Source organism: Aquarana catesbeiana, linkage group LG05, assembly GCF_042186555.1.
Source record: "Aquarana catesbeiana isolate 2022-GZ linkage group LG05, ASM4218655v1, whole genome shotgun sequence".
Lineage (NCBI taxonomy): Eukaryota > Metazoa > Chordata > Amphibia > Anura > Ranidae > Aquarana > Aquarana catesbeiana.
Genome location: NC_133328.1, coordinates 480,069,032 through 480,097,006, shown reverse-complemented (window position 1 = coordinate 480,097,006; position 27,975 = coordinate 480,069,032). Strand labels below are relative to the sequence as shown.

The window sequence follows — 27,975 nt, the reverse complement described above, 5'->3', positions numbered from 1 at the left end:
AGCTGCACTTTACCGCTAATGGCCAGCGCTTTCAGTGTGAAAGCAGCCTAAAAAAGGTTCCCCCCACCCAAATCACTCACCTAGGAAATGCCTCTGCTGCATGACCTATACAAGCACTTCAATTAGTAACGGAATATCATAGCATATCAAATCTTTTGTCAGTAGTGCCTCAGAGTATTATTTATACTTAAAGCATCCTGATTTATTTGTATATGTAGGCTCGGAGTAGCTTCACAAGCTCAGGGAGTGCCTGCATGTTGCATTGATAACATGAGGTAAAATTTTGTTACCTGACTAATGTGTTATTTCTACACAGATGATTAAACACACACAGAAAAGCACATCACAGAAGCGATTAAGCTTTTTTGAATTGTCCCCCATGAATCACTGCACACTGGCCTTGGCTACAGAGTACTGAATGTCTAGTGAAAAAAACAAAATTAAGACTAGGGTGGTAGGGATGCCTAGAAATGAGATTAGATATTTGTGTGCCATTTTGCAGCAATCTAATTTGTGCTATGCACCTCTGTTCAGTATATGATTTTGCAGACCTTCATGATCCCTCTTGAAAAAAAAAGGAGACTGCCTGAAGCCTAAGAGCCACCTGAAGGACCAGCATATGAATGGACATCGGATGATGCTGAAACCCCTGCCTGATAGAGGAATTTGCCTTCAAGACCAAATGAAAGGACTTCGAGAATAACCTGATGGCCAAGACCAAGAAAAAATGGTAACCAAGAAGGGAGGAAGAACTTAACAGCACTGAACCATTAACCAAGCAAGAAGCTAAACAGTCTGAAACACCAAGTGGTTTATCAATTGTCACTTCCAATTTGGGAGGGAAATCAACCTACAACTAACATGATTAATAAGGGAAGGGAACAAGTTTCAAAAACAAAAAAAAAACAAAAAAAAAAAAAACACACCAAATACTAGGAAAAGGGAACTGGGAAAAAGGCCTTGCAAGAATAAATAAAATTACTAGAGTCAGCATGACCAAAAGAGTAGGTGTATGGACAAACCCCAACAAAGGTAGGAAGGTAAGGAAGGTTAGAACCTTACCATAAACTAGTGAGATGGATTACAACCCTGATGGAGTTGAGGATAAGCTAGACATATTTATCTGTTACACAAAAGGGCGAGTTCCAAGAGGAACCCTGCTGAAATTATATCCAGCATAACCTTGAATTTAAGATTCATAAGCCAAGATTGTGTCAGACTCCTCAGATCCAACAAAGCAGCAGGATCTGTGGTACAAAGGACTGGAGTCTTACCAGGAGAGTAAAGAATATAGAACAGGGAACAAAGCCAGAAAGACTTTCTTTACAAAACTGCAGATCAGCCTGGGATGGACAGGTCCCACAGAGCCCTCAAAACATTTCCAGATCCCGACAGGGGATACCCACAGGAGACTAGTTTGTTGCTCATAGACAGCCCTGGGGACACAGGGCCCTATTCAGATACGGTTCACTTACAACACAGGGTCTCCAAATGCAGGGTCACAGTCAACACAAGACAGAACTTGCTAGAGGAAACTGGGATTTAAGGAGAGATTCCAGCTGCTGGTCAATGGAATCCTTAAAAGTAGTGGAAAGGTCTTTGCAGCTGTAGCAGCTCTGAAAGACCCAAGGCTTGAGACAGCAGGCTGCTCCTCCAAATACAAGGTAGTATGTACTACATCAATAAGAGCTGAAGCGACCTCTTAAATCTGAGATGACGGCAGGAGACTGTGGTGTCTCAAAAACAACTGAGACTGAGGGAACCCTGAGTCAGTGATGGTCACTGCAACAAGCAGCCCAGTCTGTTCTAAGGCATCAGAGATGGACTTTGCAATGGATGTATCCACAAGGAATCAAGTTAATTTGTCCACAAAGCCTAGCATGTCTGCACTAGAGGCCCCTGGTGACAGGGTAGGGGACTGCCTCACCTGAAGGAGCTAAAACGAGACCCAGATGATTTAGACCCAATAACCATTTGATCACCTGATTCAGATTAAGCATTAACCATTAAGAGTGTGAGCTGGGGTCACCCCAACAGCAGGATCTAGATATCCATCTACTTAGAGACATGCTGAGACCATGAGGTGGTGATGCCAATAGACTTAAGGTAAAAGCTGAGGCCTCAAGTACTCAACATCCACCAGCTGCCTGGGTTTGTAAGTGTCAGATGGCTGTAGGGGAATTTTTTTTATTAATATATTATATATATATATATATATATATATATATATATATATATATATATATACACATATACATATACATATACATACACACATCTATATATCTCAATGTAGGCTTGCAGTAGGAACAGACCAGAGATTAAAGTTCTTTACAAAGCAGGAGCAGTAAAAGCACGATGCCTCCTCTACGTTGACAGATAGGAAAGAGTGTGGTGCACGCATAACACTCCACTCAGCGGATAACATCAGCACTCATTGTTAACCCCTTTGCTCACTGAAAATCGACAGTAGTAGGAGATTTAAAAGGCACCCAATGGTGTAAAAATAAGGCTATTTCAAACGTCCTGGACCTGGTCAACAAAGTCAATTTGAGAGACTGGTTAGCAGAGCTGAAGAAAGGATGTTTATCCTGCTAGGACACTAGCAAAATACTGAGGCATGTTGGGCAGAGTAGGTGTGGTTCTGGACTGGCCTACAGAATTTTCTTTGTCTGCCTGTGCCAAAATCTTCGTGTAAGAAGCAGTATAATCTAACAGTATAAGATCCTTGTATTCCTCAACATAGGAGAAAGATATTACTAAATTTTTTTTAAGGACCTATTTACATAAGATGCAAACTCATTCGCAGAGAAACTCAGATAAAATGCCATCGGAATAGTGGAATCTGCCAATCTCCGGGGGTGGGCTGGGGTTGAAGGGGGTCAACTTACAATGCCCAATATGGACACATCTTTTTTAAAAGCCTAAAGCTAAAACCCACGTAGAAAACACCATTTAGACTTGCTATATAAATTATAAAAAGTATATTTAATTACAGCTAGCATTAGTATCTGAACATATTTGGCGAGAAAGGGTAGCAGTGTGAACCAATCAATCAGACTGCAACATTGCACAGTGCTGTTCATCTGGGGAAACCCATGTGACAATAATCTTTCATTTTTTTTAATCAGCAAGTTGGGGAGATGGGTGGCCAGGCTGTATTGCTTAAAGAGACTGTGGAGTCTTGTTTTTTTTTTTTTCCTATAAAAATAACAATCATATTATACTTATCTGCTCTGTTGCAGTGGATTTGCAGTGGATCCTCCTCTTCTCAGGTCCCTCTTGAGCTCTCCTGGCCCCTTCCTCCTGTTCAGTGCCCCAACAGCAAGCAGCTTGCTATGGGGGCACCCGAGCTGAGTCACAGCTCTGTGTCAATTTAGACACTGAGCCCTGACCCGGCTCCCTTAGTCCCCTGATTGGATGAGACACAGTCAGCTAGCCTATCAGGAAGGAGAATTACATTCGGCTGAGACATTCATCTACATCGCTGGATAGAAAGGGATCTCAGGTAAGTGTTAGGGGGGCTGCTGCACACAGAAGGCTTTTTAATCGTTATGCATAGAATGCATTACGATAAAAAAACCTTCTGTCGTTACAACCCCTTTAAAGTAGTGTTAAGCCAAAAACAAAAAATGTAATATATTGCAGGTTACCAGTCCTTAGATGTGGTGGCTGCATCGGTTTTCTTTTTTTCCCCTTCTGTTTTCACCTGGTGATCTGGCTAGTAACACAACTGTATTAAAGTGAAACCCACTCCGAATGAAAAAGCACAGGGACTCCTTTGGGCAGCATCATTGTCAGTCTGGGGGGAGGTGAATGTTAGATGTACTAGTGGATTTAGATTCACTAACAAAATGAAACCAAACTCCAGCTCATACTGCATTTACACAAGCAGTAACATGTTTGTTCCTTTTTGGATTAAGGTTTTATAATAATAATAATAAATAAAAAGATTATTGTAACCACCCCTCTCACTGGTAAATGGTTTGTCTTAAAACTAACTGCTACATTTGCAGGAAAGCTCTTTCTGTTGCAAAGCAGGTTTACTGGCTGGATCAGCAGATGAATATAAAAGGAAAGAAGGCCTAAAAAAAAGAAAATGAATGCAGCCAGCATATCTAAGAATTGGTACGCTGCAATCCAATAAATATTTTCTTTTGGGCTTAAAACGGCTTTAACTGCAGCAGAGAAAAACAAGGTCACAAACCTGGCTCTGAAGCCTGGCACGGTAAACGGATCACAAGACTGGCTGCTCAGAATTACAAATCCGTTTAGATTACAGTACATGCATTTCAACGGTGTGCTTAGCCATTAAGCTGGAATTCAGCATAAATATATATTTCTGCAAAAGGGGTTCCTGTTGAAAATGTGTCTGAAAGAAAAAAAATCTATATTATACATAGGAATCTGCAGCGAATAATATTCCAGAGCAGATTAGACAATGAAAAGATGAATCAGACCAGTAATGTCCCCCCAGATACTTTTGATATATGGGGCCTAGTGACACAAAATGAAGTCAAGCCTCTACATTGCAACAGGCCATTGCTTATAACGACCATATTAAAACAATTCTTAGTGGTTTATCCTCTTGTAATTATAGGCTTTTATTTGTGCTTTTATTACCCAGACACCTCAAGTTATTTGGCATTTTATTACCTGAAGCATGCTGTGCCATTCTCTTTTATGGGAAGACGAGATGCTTGCAGGGAAATAACTTTATTTCCTGGCAGGGTGATTTGTTTCAGAACGGATGCTTGGAAAGAAAAAAAAAGCCAAAGAAAAGAAAAAGAAAAAAAGTCAAAACATTTTCATAAAAGGATTTCAGTTTAAAAATAAATAAATAATATTTTTATTCATATACATCTAAGACTGTTCCTACAGTGAATACACTAACCTACCCAAAGTCATATAAACACCAAGTTCTGTTCCTGCCCAACCAAGAATCTAACTCTTGCTACTGCAGGGGTGTTTTAATTTCTACTGCTGCAGAAAATGAAAATTTTATTTTTGGGTAAAGTGCTCCTTTAAAGTGCACCCGTGGCCAGAGTAAATAATAAAAGACCCATTTTACCCCTCCGTGTGTTACTATGCACTCTCAGTTTGTGCTGAAGTGTAAAAAAGGCCCCAAAAGTACTTATATATCCTTATTAAGCAGGGCATACACTACTGAACCAGATGAATTTCACTGTCTGTACCCCTGTCTGTTCAACAGAAGCCAGTCTAAATATTCAGCTTCTGTAGAAAAGTCCAGGCCACTAGCTGCAGCGCTGATCCGTGTATTCTGACAGGGAGGATGTCCCCTCTGTCTGAATACAATAGAACTGCGGGAGAGATCCCTGCATCCACATCACTTTTGTGGTTGCGGGGATCTGAGAGTTCCTTCCTGTTCCCCCAAGAGGCAAATCGGATATTCCCTGGATCAACTTTACCTATAAACGTTAGTATTATTAACTCACTGGGCAATAAACAAAAAAAACAAAAAACAAAAAACTAAAAGCAATGCATGTGTACCTAGCTTTCAAGCAGTAACACACCTTTAAAACAAGTCCCCTATTGTAAAACCAAAATGTATACCTTCAATTGACAGATCTCTACAGAAGATCAAGTAAGTGGTGCACATTATGGAAGACTCAGAGGTTGTGAACAAGGACAGCAGGTAAGTGTTTGGGTACAGAGGTACTAAAGCATTTTTAATTGAGGTTTCCAGTCCTAATGGGAGGCATGACAAATACAGGGTGTAGACAAATACAGGGTGTAGAGAAAAGGTTTTTACAGCTGTAGGTACACCAAAAGACCAGAACAAGCTGATCCTCTAGACCAGGAGTCCCCAACCACCGGGCCGTGGCCCACTACTGGGTGCGGTGGGGGGGGGGGTTGGCATGAGAGAAGCAAGCAGGCAAAGGAGAGAATCGGGCGAACAGGCAAGTAGAGATGACATCTCTGCCCACCCCGCATCACCGCTCTTCCACCCGCACAGCCAGGCCTCTTCAAATGTTGGAGGTGCGGCAGGGAGCAGAGAGACGAAATCGTCTCAAACCGCCCACCCCACCACTACACAGAGGCCTGCCTCTGTGCTAAATGAACCAGTGCTGCCACCAATGCAGTGACCAGCCGCATCTGGTGGCAGGAGACGTGGCAAGTGACCAGCCGCAACTGGTGGCAGGAGATGTGGCAAGTGACCAGCCGCATCTGGTGGCAGGAGACGTGGCAAGTGACCAGCCGCATCTGGTGGCAGGAGACGTGGCAAGTGACCAGGCACATCTGGTGGCAGGAGACGTGGCAAGTGACAAGCCACATCTGGTGACAGGAGAAGTGGCAAGTGACAAGCCACATCTGGTGGCAGGAGGCGTGGCAAGTTAAAAGCCACATCTGGTGGCAGGAGGCTTGGCAAGTGACACACTCAGGGCTCCCACTGATTCTGCATTATGGCGAGTTGAACCATTTCATTTTATATTACAATGTAATAATACAAATAATGTGTTTCAATCATCCGGACACCATACCAACCATGGTGCTGGGATGATTGAAGCGCCAACACCAGCCATTGTCCCGACAAATCACCCCCGCCCCCGAGCCCCACCCCCCGGGCCTTGGCACAATTTTCTTCCATACAGCTGGTCCCCGGTGCCAAAAAGGTGGGGGACCGCTGCTCTAGATGCAAAGAGTTTTAACCAACCCCCTGTGAATACGAGCCATCTGCCTCTGAAAAGGGCTCAAAATTGTTACAGCTATGAATCAGAGATTGTAACAGGGCCTCCCAGACCACTCCTGATTTGGGGACTAAGAGGGACAGAGACACTCTGCCAGAGATGGTGCTGGGGAAGTTATACTGTGCTCGTTGCACTTCTGACAGGTTAAACCACAATTTGTGTAGGGTGCTAGAGTGAACTGGTGGATTGCACCACCTTGCAATCATAGGAAAATATTTATCTTTACCATCACACCTTGGTATTGGGATTTAGCATGACCTATATTCGCATAGAGCAATGGGGATCACAGGTGGACATTTCAAGAGCTTGCTGGTTTTCTTTTTCAAGACAGGGTGATGCACTAATATGAGACAGAGTTCCAACAACCAGTCATAAACAGACACTATGGGATACCACAATGGGGATATCCTGATAGCGCAGTAAGGTTAAAATGGAGGCCAGCACCTTGGTAAACACCAAGGGTACAGAAGATAGGCCGAATAGCAGGGCCACAAACTGAAAGTGCAGAGGACCCACAGTAAAAAGTGTAGACATCTCTGATATGCTGGAAAGATGGGGACATGCAGGTCAGTTTCTTTGACGTCCACAGTGGCCAGAAAGTCTCCCCTATCGAATTAAGGATTTGACAGAGCCAACTGACTACATGCAGATCCACTTGGGCTGCATGGATATCTTATAATCTGTGCGGTAACGCAAACTTTGAAAGTGAAACTCAGGAGGGAGTTGGGTGCAAAGCTCTCTAGCTTGTAGCCTGTGGAGACCACCTCTCACATGCTGGTTAAGGCTAACAGACATCCCTTTACTTTGAAAAGTGGCGGCCCACCCTCACGCTGAAGAGGATTTATCTGAAGGCTTGGAAGACTTAATATTCCATGGCTTGAGGAGCAGACTGGGGGCCAAACCTGGGTCTGGCGTTCAAGTTTTGGGGTCAACGGTAACTAAAAAGACTCTTGGACTCTGGCGAGTCTTTCCAGATTGTGTCTTCTGTAGCAGAGAAAAAGGTATTTTTAAAACCTGTAGCATCTTTGATAAGGGCATTTAAGTACGCAACGATACAAATGGCAGCTGCCCCAACCTATAACTGCCTTAACAGCAAGGAGCACATGGAAGGGTGACGCATGTCAAACAAAGAAAAATTCCCAGCTCAGCCTGTAACAAACTGAACTGTCTTAACAGCCCATGTTAAAACAGGGGTTTAGTTTGCACCCATTTGCAAATGCATGTGTAAGCTGCAGAGGCTGTGACAAGGCACCCCAGTATTATTTGCAGTCCTAACGCTATAGGTTTTGGGAGCCTCCATTGTAGGAGCACACATGTAGTAAGAGAGGACAGGTATGCCTGTATGGAGCCCACTCCTTAAAAAGACATAGGGGCGCACTGGACACCTTTTTTGCCATTGTGCCATATGCTGGGTGTCCAGTGGGCCCCTATGCCTTTAAGGAGTGGGCGCCCTACAGGCATACCTGTCCTCAATCTATCCATTACTATAGGTGTGCGCCTACAATGGAGGCTCTCAATCTATAGAGTAAGGACTGAAGGTAATATTGGGGTGCCTTGTCGCGGCCTCTGCAGCTTACGCATGCATTTGCAAATATATGCAAAGTAAATCCCTGTTTTTAACGTGAACGGTTAGACAGGATAATTTGGTTTGTTACAGGCTGGCAAGTTGAACTGGGAATGTTTCTTTGTTGTTGTTGGACATGCCTCCAGGTAATCAGCTATGTCACCAGCACTAGTGTCCTTACTGAAAAATACTTTTAATCCATTTGTGTTCTGGTGACCACTCAAAATTTGGTACTTTTACTTTTGCTGAGCTTATGTGTCACCTCCTCAACACCCGATTTAACCTTGTATATACACCATACTACAAAATCACATGCATTGCACGCAGTTACAGTGCGACCCCATAGGACTTACATTGGTTTCATTTGTCCTCTCTAAAGTCCGCCAAACACAACATGCTGTTTACTTTTTGCCACTGTCACAATGTATGTATAGCTGTGAATGGCTGGATTTCAGTGTCCAGGTGGGTGGTCGGGGGTGAAGGCAGTAAAACCACTATGCAATCATCTGGTTTTACTGCCCTCTTGTTGCTAGTGTGAACAAGGCCTAAAATGGCTAGCTTGAATTGGGCTTTAATTTTTCTGGTATTGAAGATTCAGATAAACAATAAATACTGCGTTATCAATAAATAAAATCAATGATTAGAAAAAAAAAAAAATTATAGGATTTTTTTTTGATTTAAATAGATTTTTGATCAAATTTTATTAAAATATTTTTGGAGTAAAAATCTATCTAAAAATAGGATTTTTATAACAGCTTACCTTTAAAATCTTTTTCTTGGAGTACATCATGGGACACAGAGCCTAAGTAATAACTTAATGGGTCGTCCCATAGCAATGCTATTTGAGGGGAGGGAGAGACAACCTGTAGGGTACCCCCAAACAAGAGGGCTTATACTGCTGCCTGCAGCACACTGCGCCCCAAGGCGATAACAGTGAAAAGAGGAATGATTAATGCGCTACCCAAAAGAAACAAAACCAGCTGCTACAAACCATGTGACAAAAAGGTGAACAAATATTAAATAAATTGTAGCGCTAAAATACACATACACAATGTAAATATGAATAAAAAGTCTTTGTGCATGTGAACATAGTGTCCCAAAGTGACATATAATCAAAATAAAGATATTCCACAGTAAATGTGAATAATCCGTGTGTCAATTCTGTCTGCTTCTCAACTGTCATCTTGGATGTCATCAAACTTAGCGAATAGATGGAATACGCTTACCAGAAAGGTTGGATTCTACTGCCATAAGCATAGAATCAATGGAGCTTGGTGCCACCCGGGGCAAAGTTGTAAAGTGTTGGAGGCAGGGTAGAGCCTCTGCAGGGCCAGGACGTCCCCTCTTTATCCACAGAAGCAGAGCAAAATGGATTGCGAAGACCAAGTGGTTTCTCAGTTCCCCAGAATATGTGGAAAAAAAGAGGAATGCTTCCACATAGTGTAACTCAGGGTATTTTATTACTAAAAAAAAAAACCACGATACATATAAAAAGTGATCACGAATAAAAAGCAGTGTATAGGGTCTATAAAAGCCTCCCTACGCGTTTCGGTCCAGTGACCTTCAACAGGGGCATGTAGGACCCTCATAACACTGCCTGAATTTATAAAATAATGTGTACAATCTAAAATAATACAAGACCAATGGGCTGTAAGCATACAAACAACAATGAATCTTATTGGACTCAGAGAGCATCACCTGTTAGGATATAACACACCCTCTCCATATGCCCAATCAATTTACCTGTAACTTAGAGCTTACTGTGCCTTTCAACCAATAAGAAGGTCAAATTTCCCCATATCAATAGAGATGGTTATCTTTGCGGGTTTAGCGTCCACGTGCAGGGAGCCCGGGAACCGAGCCAAACCTGAGCGTGTGACGCCAGCAGCCGGAAATGTGCGTACCGCACATGGGGGTTGCCTAGCAACCATACACGCTGCATCCCAAAAAGCCCGTGAACACAAGGGGCGTGTCAGCGCAGCCATCACATGATGCTTGGTTATCCCCCATATGACGACTGACGTCGTTCACACGTGGATAATCAGTGCAGGTTGCCAGGCAACGGTAATGCAGTGTCGGGGAAGTCCGCAACAATGCGGATGTGCCTGCACTGCAATCACCTGACCAAGGAAGGATCTCTCCTATAACCCCTGATGTAAATCAATATTGAAAGACACGTCAGTATGCTAGGAGGGATTACCTACATTCTAAAAAGAAAACTGCACCAAAACATGAAAACAAAATGGTCAGGTGACACTCAGAGTGCGAGGGGGGCGCATAATGGATACAAAAAGCTGAAAAAAAAAAAAAAAGACTGAAATAAGGAGGAACATGTTCATCTATATATAAAATAAAAATGTCAAATAATAAAAAATAATAAGGTAAATGAACCCAACCAGGACACGGTTTGACCCATTGTACCACATCGTAACAATAAGTGGTGATTAGTGTTCCTAAGGATAGAAACAAAAATAAATAATAAATATTAAATGAATAAAATCCAAATGGGTATTAATGAAAAGAGGCGAAAAATGCATGTGTATCAAAAAAATATCAAAAAATATGTACTGAAAAAGAGTTACTATTGTGACCCAAAAATAATAATGGTGATAAATGGTGGCAAACTCTTTCATATGGTAAATACGTGAAGTAATGGTGGCACTAAAAGTATCAATTTTACGTCCTATTATAGCGTTGTGTGCGCACACATTACACCTGCGACACGGGTAAAAGCCTTGGCATTGTTGGAAGAAGGAAACTTTCTTTGGGGGATCTATGATGTTGGGGGCAATTTGTCCCTGTAAAGAACGGGGCCCCTCTAAAAATGACCTCAGCATTATCCGGTAACACAGGACCTAGAAATCCATCACTCTTGAGTACCTTCCAGTGTTTTCTAAAAATGGCCCTTATTTCCTTAAACTGAGTGGAATATGTAGTGAAAAAAGACCATTTAGCTCTAGAATCAGAAGTATTGGTGGACCGTTCTACGAGTGTAGAGTTCCTATCGATCTGTGAGACTCTGTTGATTTCTGCATCGAGTTCTCCTGCGTTATACCCTTTAGCTATGAATCTATCCTTCAATATGTTAGATTGGGCATAATAATCAGTAATTTTGGAACAATTACGACGCAATCGTAAGAACTGGCTGCGTGGAACAAACCGTAACCATTGGGTATGGTGGCAACTGTCAGACGGGATATACCAGTTTAGATCTGTGGGTTTAAAGTAAGTCTTAAACTCAAGATGTTTGATCTACTATCATGATTTCCAAATCTAAAAAATGGATAGAGTTTAAACTGGCCTCATAACTAAAGGGAAATCCCGCGATCGTTGGCATTCAAAAATGCCATTAAATTATCCAACGACTCGCGGTCTCCCTGCCATAGGAGGAGGATGTCGTCAATGTACCTAATCCAGAGAGCTAATTCTGATCTCTGGCAGTCATAGATGACATCCTCCTCCCACTGGGCCATGAAAAGGTTGGCCAAACTAGAGGCAAATTTGGCCCCCATGGCCACACCTTTTTGTTGTACATAAAACTGTTTCTGGAACCAAAAGTAGTTGTGGCCGGTGGCAAACCGTAAAAGTTGCATAATAAAATTCCGCTGCAATATTGGTAAAGTATGGTTCCTGGACAGATGTTTTTCAACTGCATTAAATCCCAGCCGATGTGGTATACACGTATATAGTGCAGCCACATCGGCTGTGACCAAATAAGTTCCGTCTTTGAGCTTTACCTTTTCAAGACGTTGGAGAACATCCCTAGTGTCCTTGAGTTAGGACGGAGTGGATTGAACCAATGGTTGGAGGAAAAAATCCACATATCTCCCTATCCTGGAGGTGACCGAGTCAATCCCGCTGACAATAGGTCTGCCAGGGGGATTGACTGGGTCCTTGTGGACTTTAGGGAGATAATATATTGCGGGAATCCGCGGAACAAGGGGCACCAAGTAACTCTTTTCTTTTTTATTAAGAATCCCTAAAGCATAACCTTCATTGACCAATTCAACCAAGGCTCGTTTGAATTTATGAGTAGGATTAAAATCTATAGGGGTATAGGTGTCTCGATCTTGGAGAATCTTAAGCATTTCTCTAATGTAATCCTCCTTATTGAGAACTACAATGCCCCCACCCTTGTCGGAGGGTCTTATAATAAGATATTTCCTGTCACAGAGTTCTTTAAGCCCTGCTTTAATTTGGGGGTCCATGTGGCCCTTCCTTTTGGGCTTAAGGAGCTGATCTAAGTCTTGCAAGACTAAGTTCTTAAAAACTTGAAGAGACGGGGCTAGGTTCCCTGGGGGATTGAATAATGAGGGATTAGTTAATCCCGAATGTATATATTCATTATTTCTGGAAATATGGTTAGTTATGGAGGGGGCAGAGGGTTGGCTCAAAAAATGCCTCTGTATACTTAATTTCCTGGTAAACTTTAATACATTGATAAATGTACAAAATTTATTCAGGGGTCTTGGAGGCACAAACTTAAGTCCTTTGTCTAGAACCGATTTTTCAGCTTCAGTCAAATGGACCGTACTGAGATTAAAAATCCCTACACCTCTCAAACTCCCTTTTTCTTTTGGCTTCTAGCCTTCCACCCCCCTCTGGTCCCTCTTTTCCTTCTTGATAGCTTGAATGGTTTTCTATGGGCCTCTGAAAACCGATGTTTGTTCAAAATTTAAACCTCTTTGATTATAGTTATACGGTGACCTGTTATAAGCATCTTCCTCCCTATCATATTGAGGATAGGACTCATGATATACATCTTGTGTTGGATATTCCTGCAAGGGTAGATAGCGATTTTGAGTGTGTATCTGGGTCTCATAGGGGTAATCACGACTGTATGATCTAGGTCTTTGACTACCCCCCCAATGTTGCCATCTATATGGTGAAGACCCAAGGGTTCCACGGTGAGATGGATTGACTGGATGTCCACGTGAGTGGCCTCTACCTCGATTTTTTGGTCCCCCTCCTCTATGACTGGGGGGGGGGGGGGTAAAAAGGAGGTGGTGGACGAGGAAGGACATTTCTAGGACCAGGGTTCCTAGGGTTGTTATGTTTAAAATCTAGAGGGCGTCTAGGAGTTTGATAAGTTTGCCCTGAGGTTCCCCCAGTGTTTTGTGGAGGTTCATACACCAATCTCCTATCTGGATTAGGTTTTGTTGGATGTTGAGTCTCTATAGGGAGAGACCCATTTTCAGCTGAGGTAGAAGAGGCCATCTTTTTTTGCCAATTAAAAACCATATGTGTGCAATAATCGGAAAAATCTCGATTATATTTCTTTTGTTTTTTATTTCTCTGATCCTTTTCCTCCTTCTCTAGGTTGTTTTTCAGAGTGTGATGGCCGCGCTGACACGCCCCTTGTGTTCGTGGGCTTTTTGGGATGCAGCGTGTATGGTTGCTAGGCAACCCCCATGTGCGGTACGCACGTTTCCGGCTGCTGGCGTCACACGCTCAGGTTTGGCTCGGTTCCCGGGCTCCCTGCATATGGACGCTAACCCCGCAAAGATAACCATCTCTTGATATGGGGAAATTTGACCTTCTTATTGGTTGAAAGGCACAGTAAGCTCTAAGCTACAGGTAAATTGATTGGGCATATGGAGAGGGTGTGTTATATACTAACAGGTGATGCTCTCTGAGTCCAATAAGATTCATTGTTGTTTGTATGCTTACAGCCCATTGGTCTTGTATTATTTTAGATTGTACATATTATTTTATAAATTCAGGCAGTGTTATGAGGGTCCTACATGCCCCTGTTGAAGGTCACTGGACCGAAACGCGTAGCGCGGCTTTTATAGACCCTATACACTGCTTTTTATTCGTGATCACTTTTTATATGTATCGTGTTTTTTTTTAGTAATAAAATACCCTGAATTACACTATGTGGAAGCATTCCTCTGTTTTTCCACATATTCTGGGGAACTGAGAAACCACTTGGTCTTCGGAATCCATTTTGCTCTGCTTCTGTGGATAAAGAGGGGACGTCCTGGCCCTGCAGAGGCTCTACCCTGCCTCCAACACTTTACAACTTTGCCCCGGGTGGCACCAAGCTCCATTGATTCTATGCTTATGGCAGAAGAATCCAACCTTTCTGGTAAGCGTATTCCATCTATTCGCTAAGTTTGATGACATCCAAGCTGACAGTTGAGAAGCAGACAGAATTGACACACGGATTATTCACATTTACTGTGGAATATCTTTATTTTGATTATATGTCACTTTGGGACACTATGTTCACATGCACAAAGACTTTTTATTCATATTTACATTGTGTATGTGTATTTTAGCGCTACAATTTATTTAATATTTGTGCCCCAAGGCGATATCCTTATACCACCTGATAGAATAGAATTTTGTTTAAGTATGTACTCAAGACCAAGTTGCGGCCTTGCAGATCTGAGCCATGGAGGCCTGGTGACGCACTACCTAAGAAGCACTAACCGACTTGGTAGAGTGCACTCTGACTTGAAACGGAGGAATCTTTCCCCTTAAATCATAAGCCTGAATTATAACTTGCCGAACCCACTTAGCAACAGTGGTTTTCGACGCTGCCTGTCCTTTCTTAGGACCCTCTGGCAGAATAAATAAGACATCAATCTGAGCAGTTGTCTTTAACCACTTCAGCCCCGGAAGAATTTACCCCCTTCCTGACCAGAGCACTTTTTGCGATTCGGCACTGCGTCGCTTTAAACGGACAATTACGCGGTCGTGCGACGTGGCTCCCAAACAAAATTGACGTCATTTTTTCCCACAAATAGAGCTTTCTTTTGGTGGTATTTGATCACCTCTGCAGTTATTTTTTGCGCTATAAACAAAAAAATAGCGACAATTTTGAAAAAAAATGCATTTTTTACTTTTTGCTATAATAAATATCCCCAAAAAAATATTTAAAAAAACATTTCTTTTTCCTAAGTTTAGGCCGATACGTATTCTTCTACATATTTTTGGTAAAAAAAAAATAGCAATAAGCGTTTATTGATTGGTTTGTGCAAAAGTTATAGTGTCTACAAAATAGGGGATAGTTTTATGGCATTTTTATTGATAATTTTTTTTTTTTTTTTTACTAGTAATGGCGGCGATAAGCTTTTTTTTTTTTTTTTTTTTTTTTTAATTTCAATATTCTTTATTAGAAGTTTTTCACATATTGTTAATACATGTAGTAGTTCAGCAGATGTTCCAACTGGAGCATAGCGTTAAATACAACTTGTGTAACATATTCAGAGCAAGTAGTAAATTAGACAAGTTCCAACTAGGTTGTAGGGATATGAGTACACCTGGAGGTTTGAATGAAAATAGCTCCAGAAGGGTTATAAGAGGAGGTTGAAGAGGAGGGGGGGTACCAGTTTATCAATCAAAACACAGTAAAATTCAACAAGAAACACTATACTTTAACGGTGCATACAGCATGTGATAACCAGGAGGACCATTTGAGGAGAAACTTGTCCATGGTCAAATTCTTTCTGGCTACTATTTTCTCCATCTCACATTGGAGATTGAGGTCTGCAAGAGTGGACTTCAGGGAAGGGGATTTGTAGTTTTCCACTGTCTGGTGATATTTAGCTTTGCTGCAAGTAACAGGTGTATGATCACTATAGATTTGGGCGGAAATTTTTCTATACCCAAGTGGAGTACGGCTAATTCCAGAGAGGGCTGTGAAGGTATTTGTGATATAGATGAGATTAGGGAAAAGATTTGTCTCCAAAAGGAGCTGAGGGATCTGCAGAACCAAAGGAGGTGTGTTATAGTATCTACACTGCCGCAAGTCCTCCAACAGGTGTTAGGCAAGTTTGGGTATTTTTTTTTGATAACCTGTAGGGTGTTAGGTACCACCTATGTACAGTTTTGTGATAGTTTTCCCAGTGGTTAGAGCAGTGGGATGCTGCATGGGTGGATTTGAAGGCCTTTTGCCACATAGTGGGGGTCGCCTTGATATTTAGTTCTGCTTCCCATTTGGAAAGGGTGAATATTTGGGAGTATGGTCTTTGGTCATTCAGGGCCTCGTAGAATGTGGAGATACCATGTTTTGGATATGTGGGTTGGGAGTAAAATCTGTGGAATGGTGTAGGTATAAGGATTGTGGAAGGGAGTTTAGAGGTTTTGAGGAAGTGGCTTACCCTTATATAGTTGTAGGCTTCAGAGGTAGGTAGACTGAATTCGTTTTGGAGGGCACTAAATGGTTTCATTGATTTTTGGGATCTGAGGTCGCTTAGGGACTTGATCCCATATGTATGCCAGTGTTGGATTTTAAGATTCGAGATTAGACTTTCTAACACTCTGAGAGGGATGGGGTGGGCGTGTAATGGTTGGTTAGGAGGGGTATTAAGGGTATGTTTTTTCCAGGCCAACAGTGATGCTCTGACTGCCAGGGAGAGGGGTATTATAGGTAGAGAGGATCCTGCCGTAATGAGAAGGAGGGTATCTAGCAGTTTATTGGTAGAGGGGTGGAAGGATTCCATATCTGACCAAGTTTTGTTGGGGGAAGGGTGCCACCAATAGTACATTTGGTCTAGGATAGCTGCGTAGTAATAGGTACATATGTTGGGTAGCCTGACTCCACCTTTGTTGTGGTGTCTCATTAGTATGTGGTGAGCACATCTGGGTGGTTTATTATCCCATACAAATCTTATGATTTGTCTTTGTATTGAGGAGAGAAAGGCATGAGGAATCGGTAGTACTACTGTGCGGAAGAGGCATATGAGTTTGGGTAGGATAAAAATCTTGAAAGAGGCTATTCTACCTAGTTTGGATAGACCAGAAACTCGAAGATGTTTAAGTAATTGCGGAAGTTGTTTTTGAAAAGTTACGTAATTCAGTTCATAAAGTTGGTTCGGGAATGCGGACAGTTTAATCCCTAGGTAAGCGATATCCTGGTCGGCCCAAGTATAGGAGAGGTTCTTTTTTAAAAGATTCTTGCTCGTCAGAGAGGTTTAGTGGGAGGATTAGGGATTTGTTGGAGTTAAGTTTGTAAAGGGATACTGAACTAAATTGGTGGAGAGTTTCCTGAATCGCCTGGAGGGAGCAATCCGGGTTAGAGACCATAAGAATAATGTCATCCACGAAGAGACTAATCTTATGGTCTGTACCGTTGCAGGAAATTCCAGAGATACATTGGTCATTTTGAATTTTAGATGCTAGGGGTTCCATTAGGAGGGCAAAAATAATAGGGGAGAGAGGACAGCCCTGGCGAGTGCCATTGGAGATCCCAAAGGGCTTGGATAATGATCCTTCAGTCAGCACTCTAGCAGAGGGGTTGGAATATAGAGAGAGAGAGTATTGCTTCTTGGAACCAACCCTGTATGCCGAATTTAGAGAGATTAACGCCTTCATAAATCCCCAATGCACTCTGTCAAATGCCTTCTCTGCATCCAGTGAGAGAAGCAGAGAAGGTGTTCGTGTTTGGTTGGTCTGGTGGATCAGATTGATGACCCTCCTAGTCGCATCAGGAGCTTGTCTCTCGGGTACAAACACGACTTGGTCTGGGTGGACCAAGATTGGGAGGAGGGGCATCAATCTGGATGCCACCACTTTGGCATATAACTTCACGTCAGTGTTAAGAAGAGAGATAGGTCTGTAATTAGCTGTGGAGGAAGGATCCTTGTCTGGTTTAGGGATAGTAATAATAATCAAGCGTAACATATCTAGTGGAAAAGAACCAGAGGAGGCAGCAAAAGTGAAGAGAGTAGTGAGATGTGGGGAAAGGATGTCGTTGAATTGTTTGAAGTACTCATTGACAAATCCTTCTTCCTCTGGAGATTTAATGGTGGGAAGGGTTTTAATAGCTTTTATAATTTCATCGTTTGTGAAGGGCTTGGATAGCTGATGAAGTTGGTCAGGGGTGATAGTTGGGAGGTCAATTGATGACAGGAATGTTTGAATAAGGGGGTCTGTTGGTTGTGGGGTGGTGGGGTCATTGGCTTTATAGAGGGAGGAATAGTAGTCACTGAAGGCATTTGCTATGTCTTGGGGATTGGTTAGTAAGCGTTTAGAAGTGGGGTGGTGGAGGGAAGTAATTTTACATTTGGTTCTTTGAGCCTTAACTTGACGGGCTAGAAGTGAACTGGCTTTGTTACCCAAAGCATAGAAGTTGGCCTTGCTAATTTTAAGATCAGTTTCAAATTTATAGAGAAGTACAGAGCTGAGTTTTTACCTCTGGGCAAGGAGCTCGTTAGCTATGCTGTGGGAAGGGGATTGTTTACACTTTCTAGTTGGTCAATATGGGACAGTATCTCTTCAATTTGCTGCGTCCTCCATTTTTTAGCCTTACTGTGCAGTTTAATAAGGATTCTCCCCTCGTATGTAGACCAAAGAACAAAGCGGTCAATATCTGGGTTGTCGTTAAGTTTGTAGAAAGCGTGGTGTTCGTCAGTGATGGTTTGGGTGATACTAGAGTCTACAAGAAGAGAGGTGTCGAGTCTCCAGATACGAGTCGCTTTGATTGCCCTTTCTCCCATAGAGATTGTAATAGGAGCTTGGTCAGACCATGTAATGGTTCCAATTGAGGATGCTGTAATCTTGGAGAGTGTGTTTGTCTACCAGAAAGAAGTCAATGCGGGAATAGGATAGTTGAGATGACAAAAAATAGGAAAAGTCCCGCTCTGAGCCATGATGGCATCTCCAGACGTCGAATAGGCCATTTGCTTGAAGAAAAGTATTCAAAGCTGGGCGTTGGTGGCGGGTTGTTGATTTGGTGTCAATGTCAGGATTTCCGACTATATTGAAGTCGCCTCCTATAATTATTCTGCCTTTTGTGACTTGTGTCACCTTCTTGTGTAAGCGTTTGCAGAAGCGCAGTTGTTGCTTGTTCGGACCGTAGGCGTTGACTAGGGTGTACGTGACTCCATTGATGTCGCAAATTGCAAATATATAGCCACCCTCGGGGTCCAGGATGGTTTGGTACAGGTTGAAGTGAATAGAATCTCGGACAGCTATCAAGACTTCATTTTTTTTCTTTGCATTGGAGGCTAAAAAGGAGCTGGTGGTAATTTTTCAGTTTGAACTGAGTGGTTTTGTTTAGTGGAAATGCGTTTCCTGCACTAAAAGGATATCGGCCTTTTGGGTGATGGCCTCCTTAAGTAGTGAAGATCTCTTCTGAGTGTTCAGGCCTCTCTAGCATTAATGGAGACAATTTTAAATGCCATGAGAAAGGTGTTTTTTAGCATTTCTGATGCAGATATATAGTTGATAAAATGAAAATAAGATGAGGGTAGCTGGTACAGGTATGGGGGAGTGTAAATAAAAAGGGAAAGCTAGAGAAAAGGTGAAGTTCTCAAGCTCAATGGGCAGTAATTACTGCACAAAACCACAAGGGTGGGGGTAGATAGACTCACCGTGGAACGGGTAGGTCTATGATCAACAGTCTAGGCAAACTGGTGCAGATGAACGAAGCTGCAGGTAGTCAGCATCTGTTGAATCAGAGGTAACCGTGTCATAATATAGCTTCAAGCATTTTGGTAAGCTCCTCCAGTCTCCATTTGGTGGTTTGATTGGTCTTGAGGGTCTGGGGTATCTGCAGGTATGATGCGCCAGGCTTTTAATAGTTGGAGACCCGAAGGGAGCGTTCTCACCGCATGGGTCTTGTTCTGGTGGGTGATAAGTAGCTTGGTGGGAAATCCTCATTTGTAAGGGATTTTGTGGTTCTGGAGTGCCTTGGTAATCGTAGCGAGTTGGCAGCGGTTTTCCATTGTGGCTTTGGAGAGGTCAGTGTAGAGATTGATAGAGTTAAAGGGGTCTGGAAGTCTGGCTGCGCTCTTTGACCGTAAAGAAATGGATGCTTGCCAAAACATCTCTGGGAATAGAGGCTGGTAAATGGGGAGGTTTAGGGAGTCTGTGTGCCCTGTCAATCTACAGGTCTCTCTGACAACTCGGGTATGAGTGAGCGCATTAGAGATTGGATGAATTTTGTTAGGTCAGCCTGTTGGACCGACTCTGGAATATTGCGGAATTTTATATTGTTCCTTCAAGAACGGTCCTCGAGGTCTGCCAGCTTGAGTCGGATTTGTTGTAGTTCATCCTCATGGTCAGTGACTGCATCCACCATTTCATTATGGGCAGTGTACATATCACCCACTCTGGACTCTATAGTGTTAATGCGTTGGTCATGGTGCTGTACTGAGACAGACAATGATGATACAGCTGTGGACAGGTCAGTGTACAGGGTCTGTCTGAGGGATAGGAGCATGTTCTTCATGGTTTGTTCAGACAAAGGCTGGTCTGAAGCAGGGAATGATTCCAGCACTGATGACTGCTGAGGAGGGAGAGAGAATAAACAGGAAGCTGTGCTGGGCTGTGTGTGCTCTGGCTCTGTTCTGAGCCTCGATTTAGCTGGGCTTGCTGTGGAGGGTGAATTAGGGGATAAGATTCACCCTGGTCTGTGGAGGGGGGTGTCACAGAGGTCTGGAGGAATTCCATTCCTGGAGAGGGTGAGGAGAGCCACGCTGAGCTTCCACATGTGCCGCCGGGCGCCATCTTGGCTGTCAGTGATACCAGGCAGTGAGAAATAAGTTGTCAGCTTTATAGGAGATTTATACTCCTTTCTCTGTTTGGACATCGCGGTCGGGTGGTGTGGGGGAGTAGAGGAGTGATAAGAGCCGTTTGTCAGCCCTGTTATCTGTCGCTGTGTGGCCGCTATAGCGGATTATCCTGAGGAGCTGAGGGATTAGGCAGCCATTCACTCACACCACTCAAGCCACACCCCTCCGAAAAGCGATTTTTATCGTGACTGCGACATTATGGCGGACACATCGGACATTTTTGGGACCATTGTCGTTTATACAGCAACCAGTGCTATACAAATGCACCGATTCCTGTGTAAATGACACTGGCAGTGAAGGGGTTAACCACGTGCGCCGGTCGGCAAAAGGTTAAATAGATTTTCACTGCTCTCACCACATCAAGCCAATGTAGTGACTTTTCTTCCCTGGAACATGGTTTTGGAAAAAACGATGGCAGGACAATATCTTGGTTCAGGTGAAAACCTGAAACCACTTTTGGTAAAAAGTCTGAACGAGGGCGTAACACCACTATGTCCTCATGAATAATCAAGTATGGCTCTTTACAAGAAAGAGCAGCCAATTCTGAAACCCTCCTTGTTGAGGATTTAGCAACCAAGAACACCAGCTACCTTGTCAGAAGCACTAAGAGAATATGCTGTATCGGTTCAAATGGCTGTTTTCATAATACTGACAAAACGGAGTTCAGGTCCCAAGAGCTCAAAAGTTGATTTGATTGGCGGATTAATCCAGGTCAACCCTTGCATAAAACCCCGGACTAAAGAATGCGTAGCAAGCGGTCTTTGAAATAAGACCGAGAAGGCAGAGACTTGGCCCTTAATCGTACTCAAGGCCAACTTCATCTCTACCCCTAATTGTAGAAGGACAAGAATTCTGCCTATGATATATCTCTGAGGTTGCCAACCCTTGGATTCACACCAGGAAACATAAGCCCTCCAGACTCTAATATATAGTTCTGAAAGCTGGCTTCCTTGCATTAATAAAGATAACTGACCCGGAAAGCCCACGTTTCTTCAGAATGTGGGTTTCAAAAGCCAAGCCGTTAAATTTAGCGCTCGTAAAGGAGGATGGAATATCGGCCCCTGTGAGAGCAGGTTTGGGCTTAGTGGAAGGGACCATGGATCCTCCACTGCCATATTTATGATTTCTGCATACCATGACCTTCTGGGATATGCTGGTGTTACCAGAATTACCGGCTTTCTTTCCAGCTTGATCCTGCAAAAGAAGTTGTGGCAGCAACTGAATGGGAGGGAATGCATAGATCAGTGAGAACTGATCCCACTGTGTCACCAACGCATCTGTTCCGCATGCAAGTGGATCCCTTGTCCTGGACACAAAGTTGACTAACTTCATGTTGAATCTGGACGCTAGAAGATCTACGTCCGGAGTGCCCCCTCTTTGGCAAACAGCACGAAAAATGTCGGGGTGAAGAGACTATTCCCCCGGGAATAACTGCTGGCGACTCAAGTAGTCTCCCTGCCAATTCTCTACTCCCGGAATGAAGACTGCTGATGGGCAGAAAGGAATGTTCTGTGCTTAAGTATAGGGTTCACCTCTCTCTGCGCTGAGAGACTCTTGGTGCCCCCTTGGTGATTGATATAGGCCACAGCTGTGGCATTGTCGGATTGGATTCTGTAAGGACAATCCCTTAACCCGGAAGTTCAGGCCTTCAGAGCCAGACGCACTGCCCGAATCTCTAGGATCTTGCTGGGCAAGGCTCTTTCGGTTCTGGACCACTGTCCCTGGACATTCGTCTTCTCTAGTACTGCTCCCCAGCCTGAAAGGCTGACATCTGTCATTACCACTTTCCAGATAACTGGTCTGAAGAATTTTCCTTTCAGCAGATTCTGAGTTAGTAACCACTGAGGCTTTGAGACACCCTTGGGGACAGGCGCATTGGCAAGTCCAAAGCTTGGATCGTTTTATTCCAAGCAGACAGGATACTGTTTTGCAACAGTCTCGAATGGAACTGGGCATAGGGGACTGCTTCAAACGAAGCCACCATCTTTCCTAACAACCTCATGCAAAGGCGAATGGAGGGATCTCCTTTCGACCTGACCATCTGCACCAGCTCTCATATGGAGTTGATTTTTGCCGGAGGCAAGAATACCTTTTTCTGGGCTGCATCTATGATCAGGCCCAAATACTCCAGCTTTTTTAGCGGTTTTAAGGAAGACTTCTCTAGGTTGAGAATCCAACCCAGACTTTCCAGGTAACTTGTTGTAACGCGTACACTTTGCTCCAAGCGAGCCACCGACTGGTCTATTAGCAATAGATTGTCTAGGTACCCCAAGATTGTTATGCCCTGTGCCCTTAACCTGGCTAGAGGTGGGGCCAGCACTTTGGTGAACACCCGGGGTGCTGTAGCTAGCCCGAAGGGCAAGGCTACAAACTGAAAGAGCTGCTGTTCTACTTCCAAGTGCAGAAACCTTTGGTGAGCGGGAAATATAGAGACATGCAGATATGCATCTCTGATGTCGATGGACGCCAGACGCCTTGTAGGATAGAAACTACTGACCTGATCGACTCCATGCGAAAGGAGCGGATCTTCAGGAACCAATTTAGATTCTTTAGATAGAGAATGGGTCTGACATCTCCATTTGGTTTTGGTACCGTAAAAAGGTTTGAAAAAACCCCAAACCTTGCTCTTCTGTGGGGATCTGTATGATCACCCCCTGAGCCAGTAAACGGTCTATTGCTTGAAACAGAGATTGCCTTTTTCCTGGATCTTTGGGAACGTTTGATCTCAGAAAACGAGACGGTGGAAACTCCCAAAATTCTAGTTTGTATCCTAGAGACACCGTGGAAATGAGCCATCTGTCCTGAATTTCCTCTTGCCAGACTTCTGAGTATTGCAGAAGTCTCCCCCCCCCCCCCAACTCTGGCGAGGGGGGCACCTCTTCATAATGAGGCTTTAGTATTCTGCTTTGCAGATTTCCGGCCCCAGGTCTTCTTTTGTGCCTTGGCCTGACCCTGAGGTTTTCCTCTAGAGTCTGACGGCGCAGGCTATCACCACTGCCTAGAGGCGGATGCCCCTGGCACAGGAGAAAAAGTCTGTTAAAAGAAAGTATAAATATCCTTCATTTAGACTGGCAAAAGATTACTCTTCCCACTAGAAATCGTTTGGATGTATTTATCCAAATCATCCCCAAATAGTCAATCCCCATGAAAAACTAGTCAGAAGCCTTTTGCAAGGTGCTTCGACTGACCAATTTTTTAACCAAAGTATCCTACGCATGTACAATAAAGTAGCAGAAAAGAAAAAAACGTCTCCTGCGCACAGGTGGATCACCATATAAATGGTATGTCAACACAGGCCTTGCTGCCCTCAAGGATAGGGGATCCTAAAACAAAGGCGCACCAGCCTTGTGCATTAACTTTAAAACATTTATTGTATAAAAATGGTAAAAAGAAACAACTCACAAGCAGTTGGTGGAGGAGGCACACCATAAAAGTGCACCAACAAACAGCATACGACTTAGGATGAGCGAAACCTTCCAAAGATCGTGGAGGACCGCACAGGCATCACAATCAGCTAACGTGTTTCGAAGGGTACATCCTACGCATGTGTACTAGCTCTAGTGCAAGGCGGGATGCCTGGTGAATAGTGTCTTTCATAGCGTCTATGGCAAAACAAAGCCTTTGGTAATTCGGCCAACTCACGGGCCTGTTGTGAAGGGACCTCCTTTAAGGGCCTCTCTGAACTGGTTCTTTAGGGACTGACAGATGCCTATTGCAGCGACTGCAGGCTGAGTAATGGCCCCTGCCAAAGAAAAAGAGGATTTTAACAGGAATTCCATCTTTTTATCTGTTGGATCTTTAAGCATTTGCGCATTGTCTACTGGACAAGTTAAACTTTTATTCACACTGGAAATCGCAGCGTCAACTACTGGTACATTCCATCTTTTGGTGAATTTCTCCTCCATGGGATAGAGAACTGAGAATCTCTTTGGAGGGAGAAAGTGCTTATCCGGGCGATCCCATTCAGCATAAATAAGCTTTTCTAGTAATGCATGGACCAGAAATGCATGAAAAGGCTGTAAACGTTTTAAAGAACCTAAGAAAGAAAACAAACTTTCAGCTGACTCTGTTAGGGGTAGCATGAAAGTGGAACGAACCATCTCCGTAAGAGTTTGTACCAGCAAGCTCTCAGATTGCGAGGCTGAAAAAGGTTCATCAACTGTTGTTTCCTCTGCAGAGGAATAATCGGCTTGTTTTTCCTCATGATCGCCTGAGGGTAATACCTCATCCTGTACCCACTGATCCCTTGGTAAAGGGTTTTAGGTGGGGGAGGGGGATCTAGCACTCTTCCTATCCATTTGGATGAAGGATGCGATTAAATCCGCTAATCTTCCTTCTAGGCCCTGCAGGGCAGAGGAAAATGCATCTTCAGTCACGTATATAGGGGCTGAAGTGTGAGAAGCAGTTGCACCACCAATTGGTTCCAATGACTCACCCTGGCTTGCCATATCTGGTATCACCGGAGAGAATGACAGTGTGAAGGGCATGACTGGAGTTCCCAGCACCTGGGGGTGGAATTTTTGGTACCTTTGTGGTAACTCTGGAAGCCATAGTGCTAAACATAAAAGCAGAGGCACTCTAGTAAAATGTACTACTTGCTGAGCAATAGTCTAGCAAAACAATGCCACCATAAAGATCAGCTTGATACTGAGTAACAATGTATTTCCTGTACTGGAAATGCCTGTATACATCCCTTTCGTGCCCCAGCGCTCCTGTGTCCTGTGTGACAGACTTCTTCTTTTCAGTTGCTCTGATAGAGATCTTCTGACAATGAGAGCATCTGTTTTATAACAAAACTTCAGGTGTGAGCCTGATTGGCGTCCTCAGCTGTGCGCCGTGTGCTCCACGTGGACGATACGTCCCGCACATGGCGCCTGCTTTAAGCCATGCCCCTTCCAGTACTCACCCTCCTCTTTTAAAAAAAAAAAATGAACCTTAGTCTGCGTGTGCACGGACGGCATTCGGGTCTGCAATGCAGGCCCAATGGACAGGAGGCTGCGATCGCCGTCTGGCGCTTGCCAGACTTTCTATATATACACAAGGCTTAGGCGCAACAAGGCTTTTTTAAAAGGCAGCTGACATGCTAAATGTGTCAGTAACCCATAAAAACCCGCCACTGCACCCCTCCGGGTAGGTGGGGGGGGGTGTTTTCTCCGCAGTATGAGGCTTATTATTCTGGTAACACTTTAGGGTTTAAACAAGAGCCATTACACATAACAATAAGCTTACCCCCAGCCTCTTAGTTCCCCCAGGGGGGAGAGGCAATTAAGAATCCCCTCCTGCTGCTGGGAAACACACACGCTGTTTATAGCTGGACACAGCTGCTGAGAAGCAACGTACCAAGGTATGTGTATTTTTACTCCCTCTAGTGGAGATTTTAAGGCATTACAATGTTTTTCATATGGAAGAAAGAGGCATAGGTGGACTTTTTACAGTTCCTAGGCTTCTTCCCTTATCTTTTCCTCGCTGCAGGATACTGCTGAAAACAGACAAATCCAAACTTCACCCATCACAGCAGGCTGCATTAGGAAACCTTCAAAGATCAGGTCCCTATTATAGGGGTTCCACTCCTTTGGACCTGTATAGCACCCCTCAGGATCAACTTTAGGTAATGTAGCATGGCCAAAAAGAATCCTGGGTCCTGGGGTCCAGCCCTCAAAAGAGGCTTACAGGCAAAACCTTGTTCTTCTATGCGAGGCCCGTGTACCATCCACTTTGGCCTCAGTGGCTTGGATGGATCCAGTGTGTGGAGGTTATTTAAATCCAGCATGGATCCCTCCTGGAGCTCCTCAGAGCACATCTTCACTCGTAACCAACACCTTAGATACTGGCGAAAAAACTGAGGTACTACTGGAAGGAGGAAGGGTTATATAGGGGCGTGAACTTCCTGTATTGGGTATACCAGTGTCCATCACCTGAAGGTGGCCTATAACCCATTAAGTTATTACTTAAGCTCTGTGTCCCATGATGTACGATAAAGAAAGATAGTTTTCTATTTAGGATACATTAATAATTTAGTTTATTCGGCATGAAATGGAGCTTAGTTATGTAGCATGAGGCTGTATATTCGGCAATATTTACATCTTTGGTAAACTCATTCAATGAATCCAAGCTCTGCAAGCTGAGATAACATGCACTACATTGGTGCATTCAAACAATTTCACAGTAACCATGAGATAAAACAAAGTTCAGCAACATTCCTTTATCCCATTGTTGTGCAAAGCTATGTACACTACAAACTGTATGATTGAATTGGTTCTGATATCGCTGTTTTACTAACCCGACAGCTTATTCTAAATAGGAAACCTTCATTTCGTTTATAAATATTAAAGATTCTAACTACCAGCAAGAATAAGTCCTTCCATTTAAAGAGCACCTGTCATTTCAGACCCCTCATGGCAGCGCCTGTTAGCGGGCATCCACTCACTTGCTGCCACCAGGTCCCTCCACCTTGTTATGTTACTGCCGCATCATCAGCCATCCCATTAAAGTGAATGAGACTGTCGGTGAATCAACAGCGGGTCAGAGGAGGAGCCACTGCGTGACAGAGATGACAGTTGCTGTTTAAAAAGGATGAAGCAGGCCTTTTTACTAGCGATTTAAATCATGACTCATCATCATCGACTTGATTTAAATCAAATCCACGCTGCTTACCAGTGATCATATACGTTCTTTTTCCTTTGACCATAGTTCTACGAGTACCTTAAAAAACTAGCATCTTAGTACTTACAAAACCCTTTAAGCATGCAGCATACCTGGTGTCAGGTGCCCTGCTTGGATAAGTGTATTCAGAGAGATTTGCTTCTCTCCAGGTTTATTGAGGGTCATTGCCGCACCGGGGGACAGCGTGGTCGCATGCTTCACTATCCCAACGGCTGGCTGCTGAACTACCTGTAACAGTAACATCAACGTTAGAAGGCAAAAACAGGTCCTCATTCCAAACAGTCCATCAACGTGCTTAATCAAGCAAGACTGCTTAGAGCCATGTGTGTCTAGCCTTCAGTTTACACACATCACACTCTGGAAACCTCAAGCAGACTCTTGTCTGGATATGACAACAAAAAAATCTCACCAGTTGTTTACAGTAATATCTACCAACATACACTTGTCCAGATGGCCTTAATCCCTTGAGACACACAAGCCTATCAGACCGCTAGTCATGAAGGTTTCAAAA

General features: G+C 43.6%; 1 protein-coding gene across 1 annotated transcript in view; it reads right to left on the bottom strand.

Moving 5' to 3' along the window:
* The window catches only part of TAF4B (TATA-box binding protein associated factor 4b), a 247,096-nt gene that overhangs the window by 162,638 nt on the left and 56,483 nt on the right, over nt 1–27,975 (bottom strand). The window contains exons 8-9 of the mRNA XM_073631505.1: nt 27,557–27,692; nt 4,657–4,753 (exon numbers count right to left, since the gene is read on the bottom strand). Coding sequence (XP_073487606.1) covers nt 4,657–4,753; nt 27,557–27,692 — 233 coding nt within the window. The remainder of the gene's footprint in view (nt 1–4,656; nt 4,754–27,556; nt 27,693–27,975) is intronic.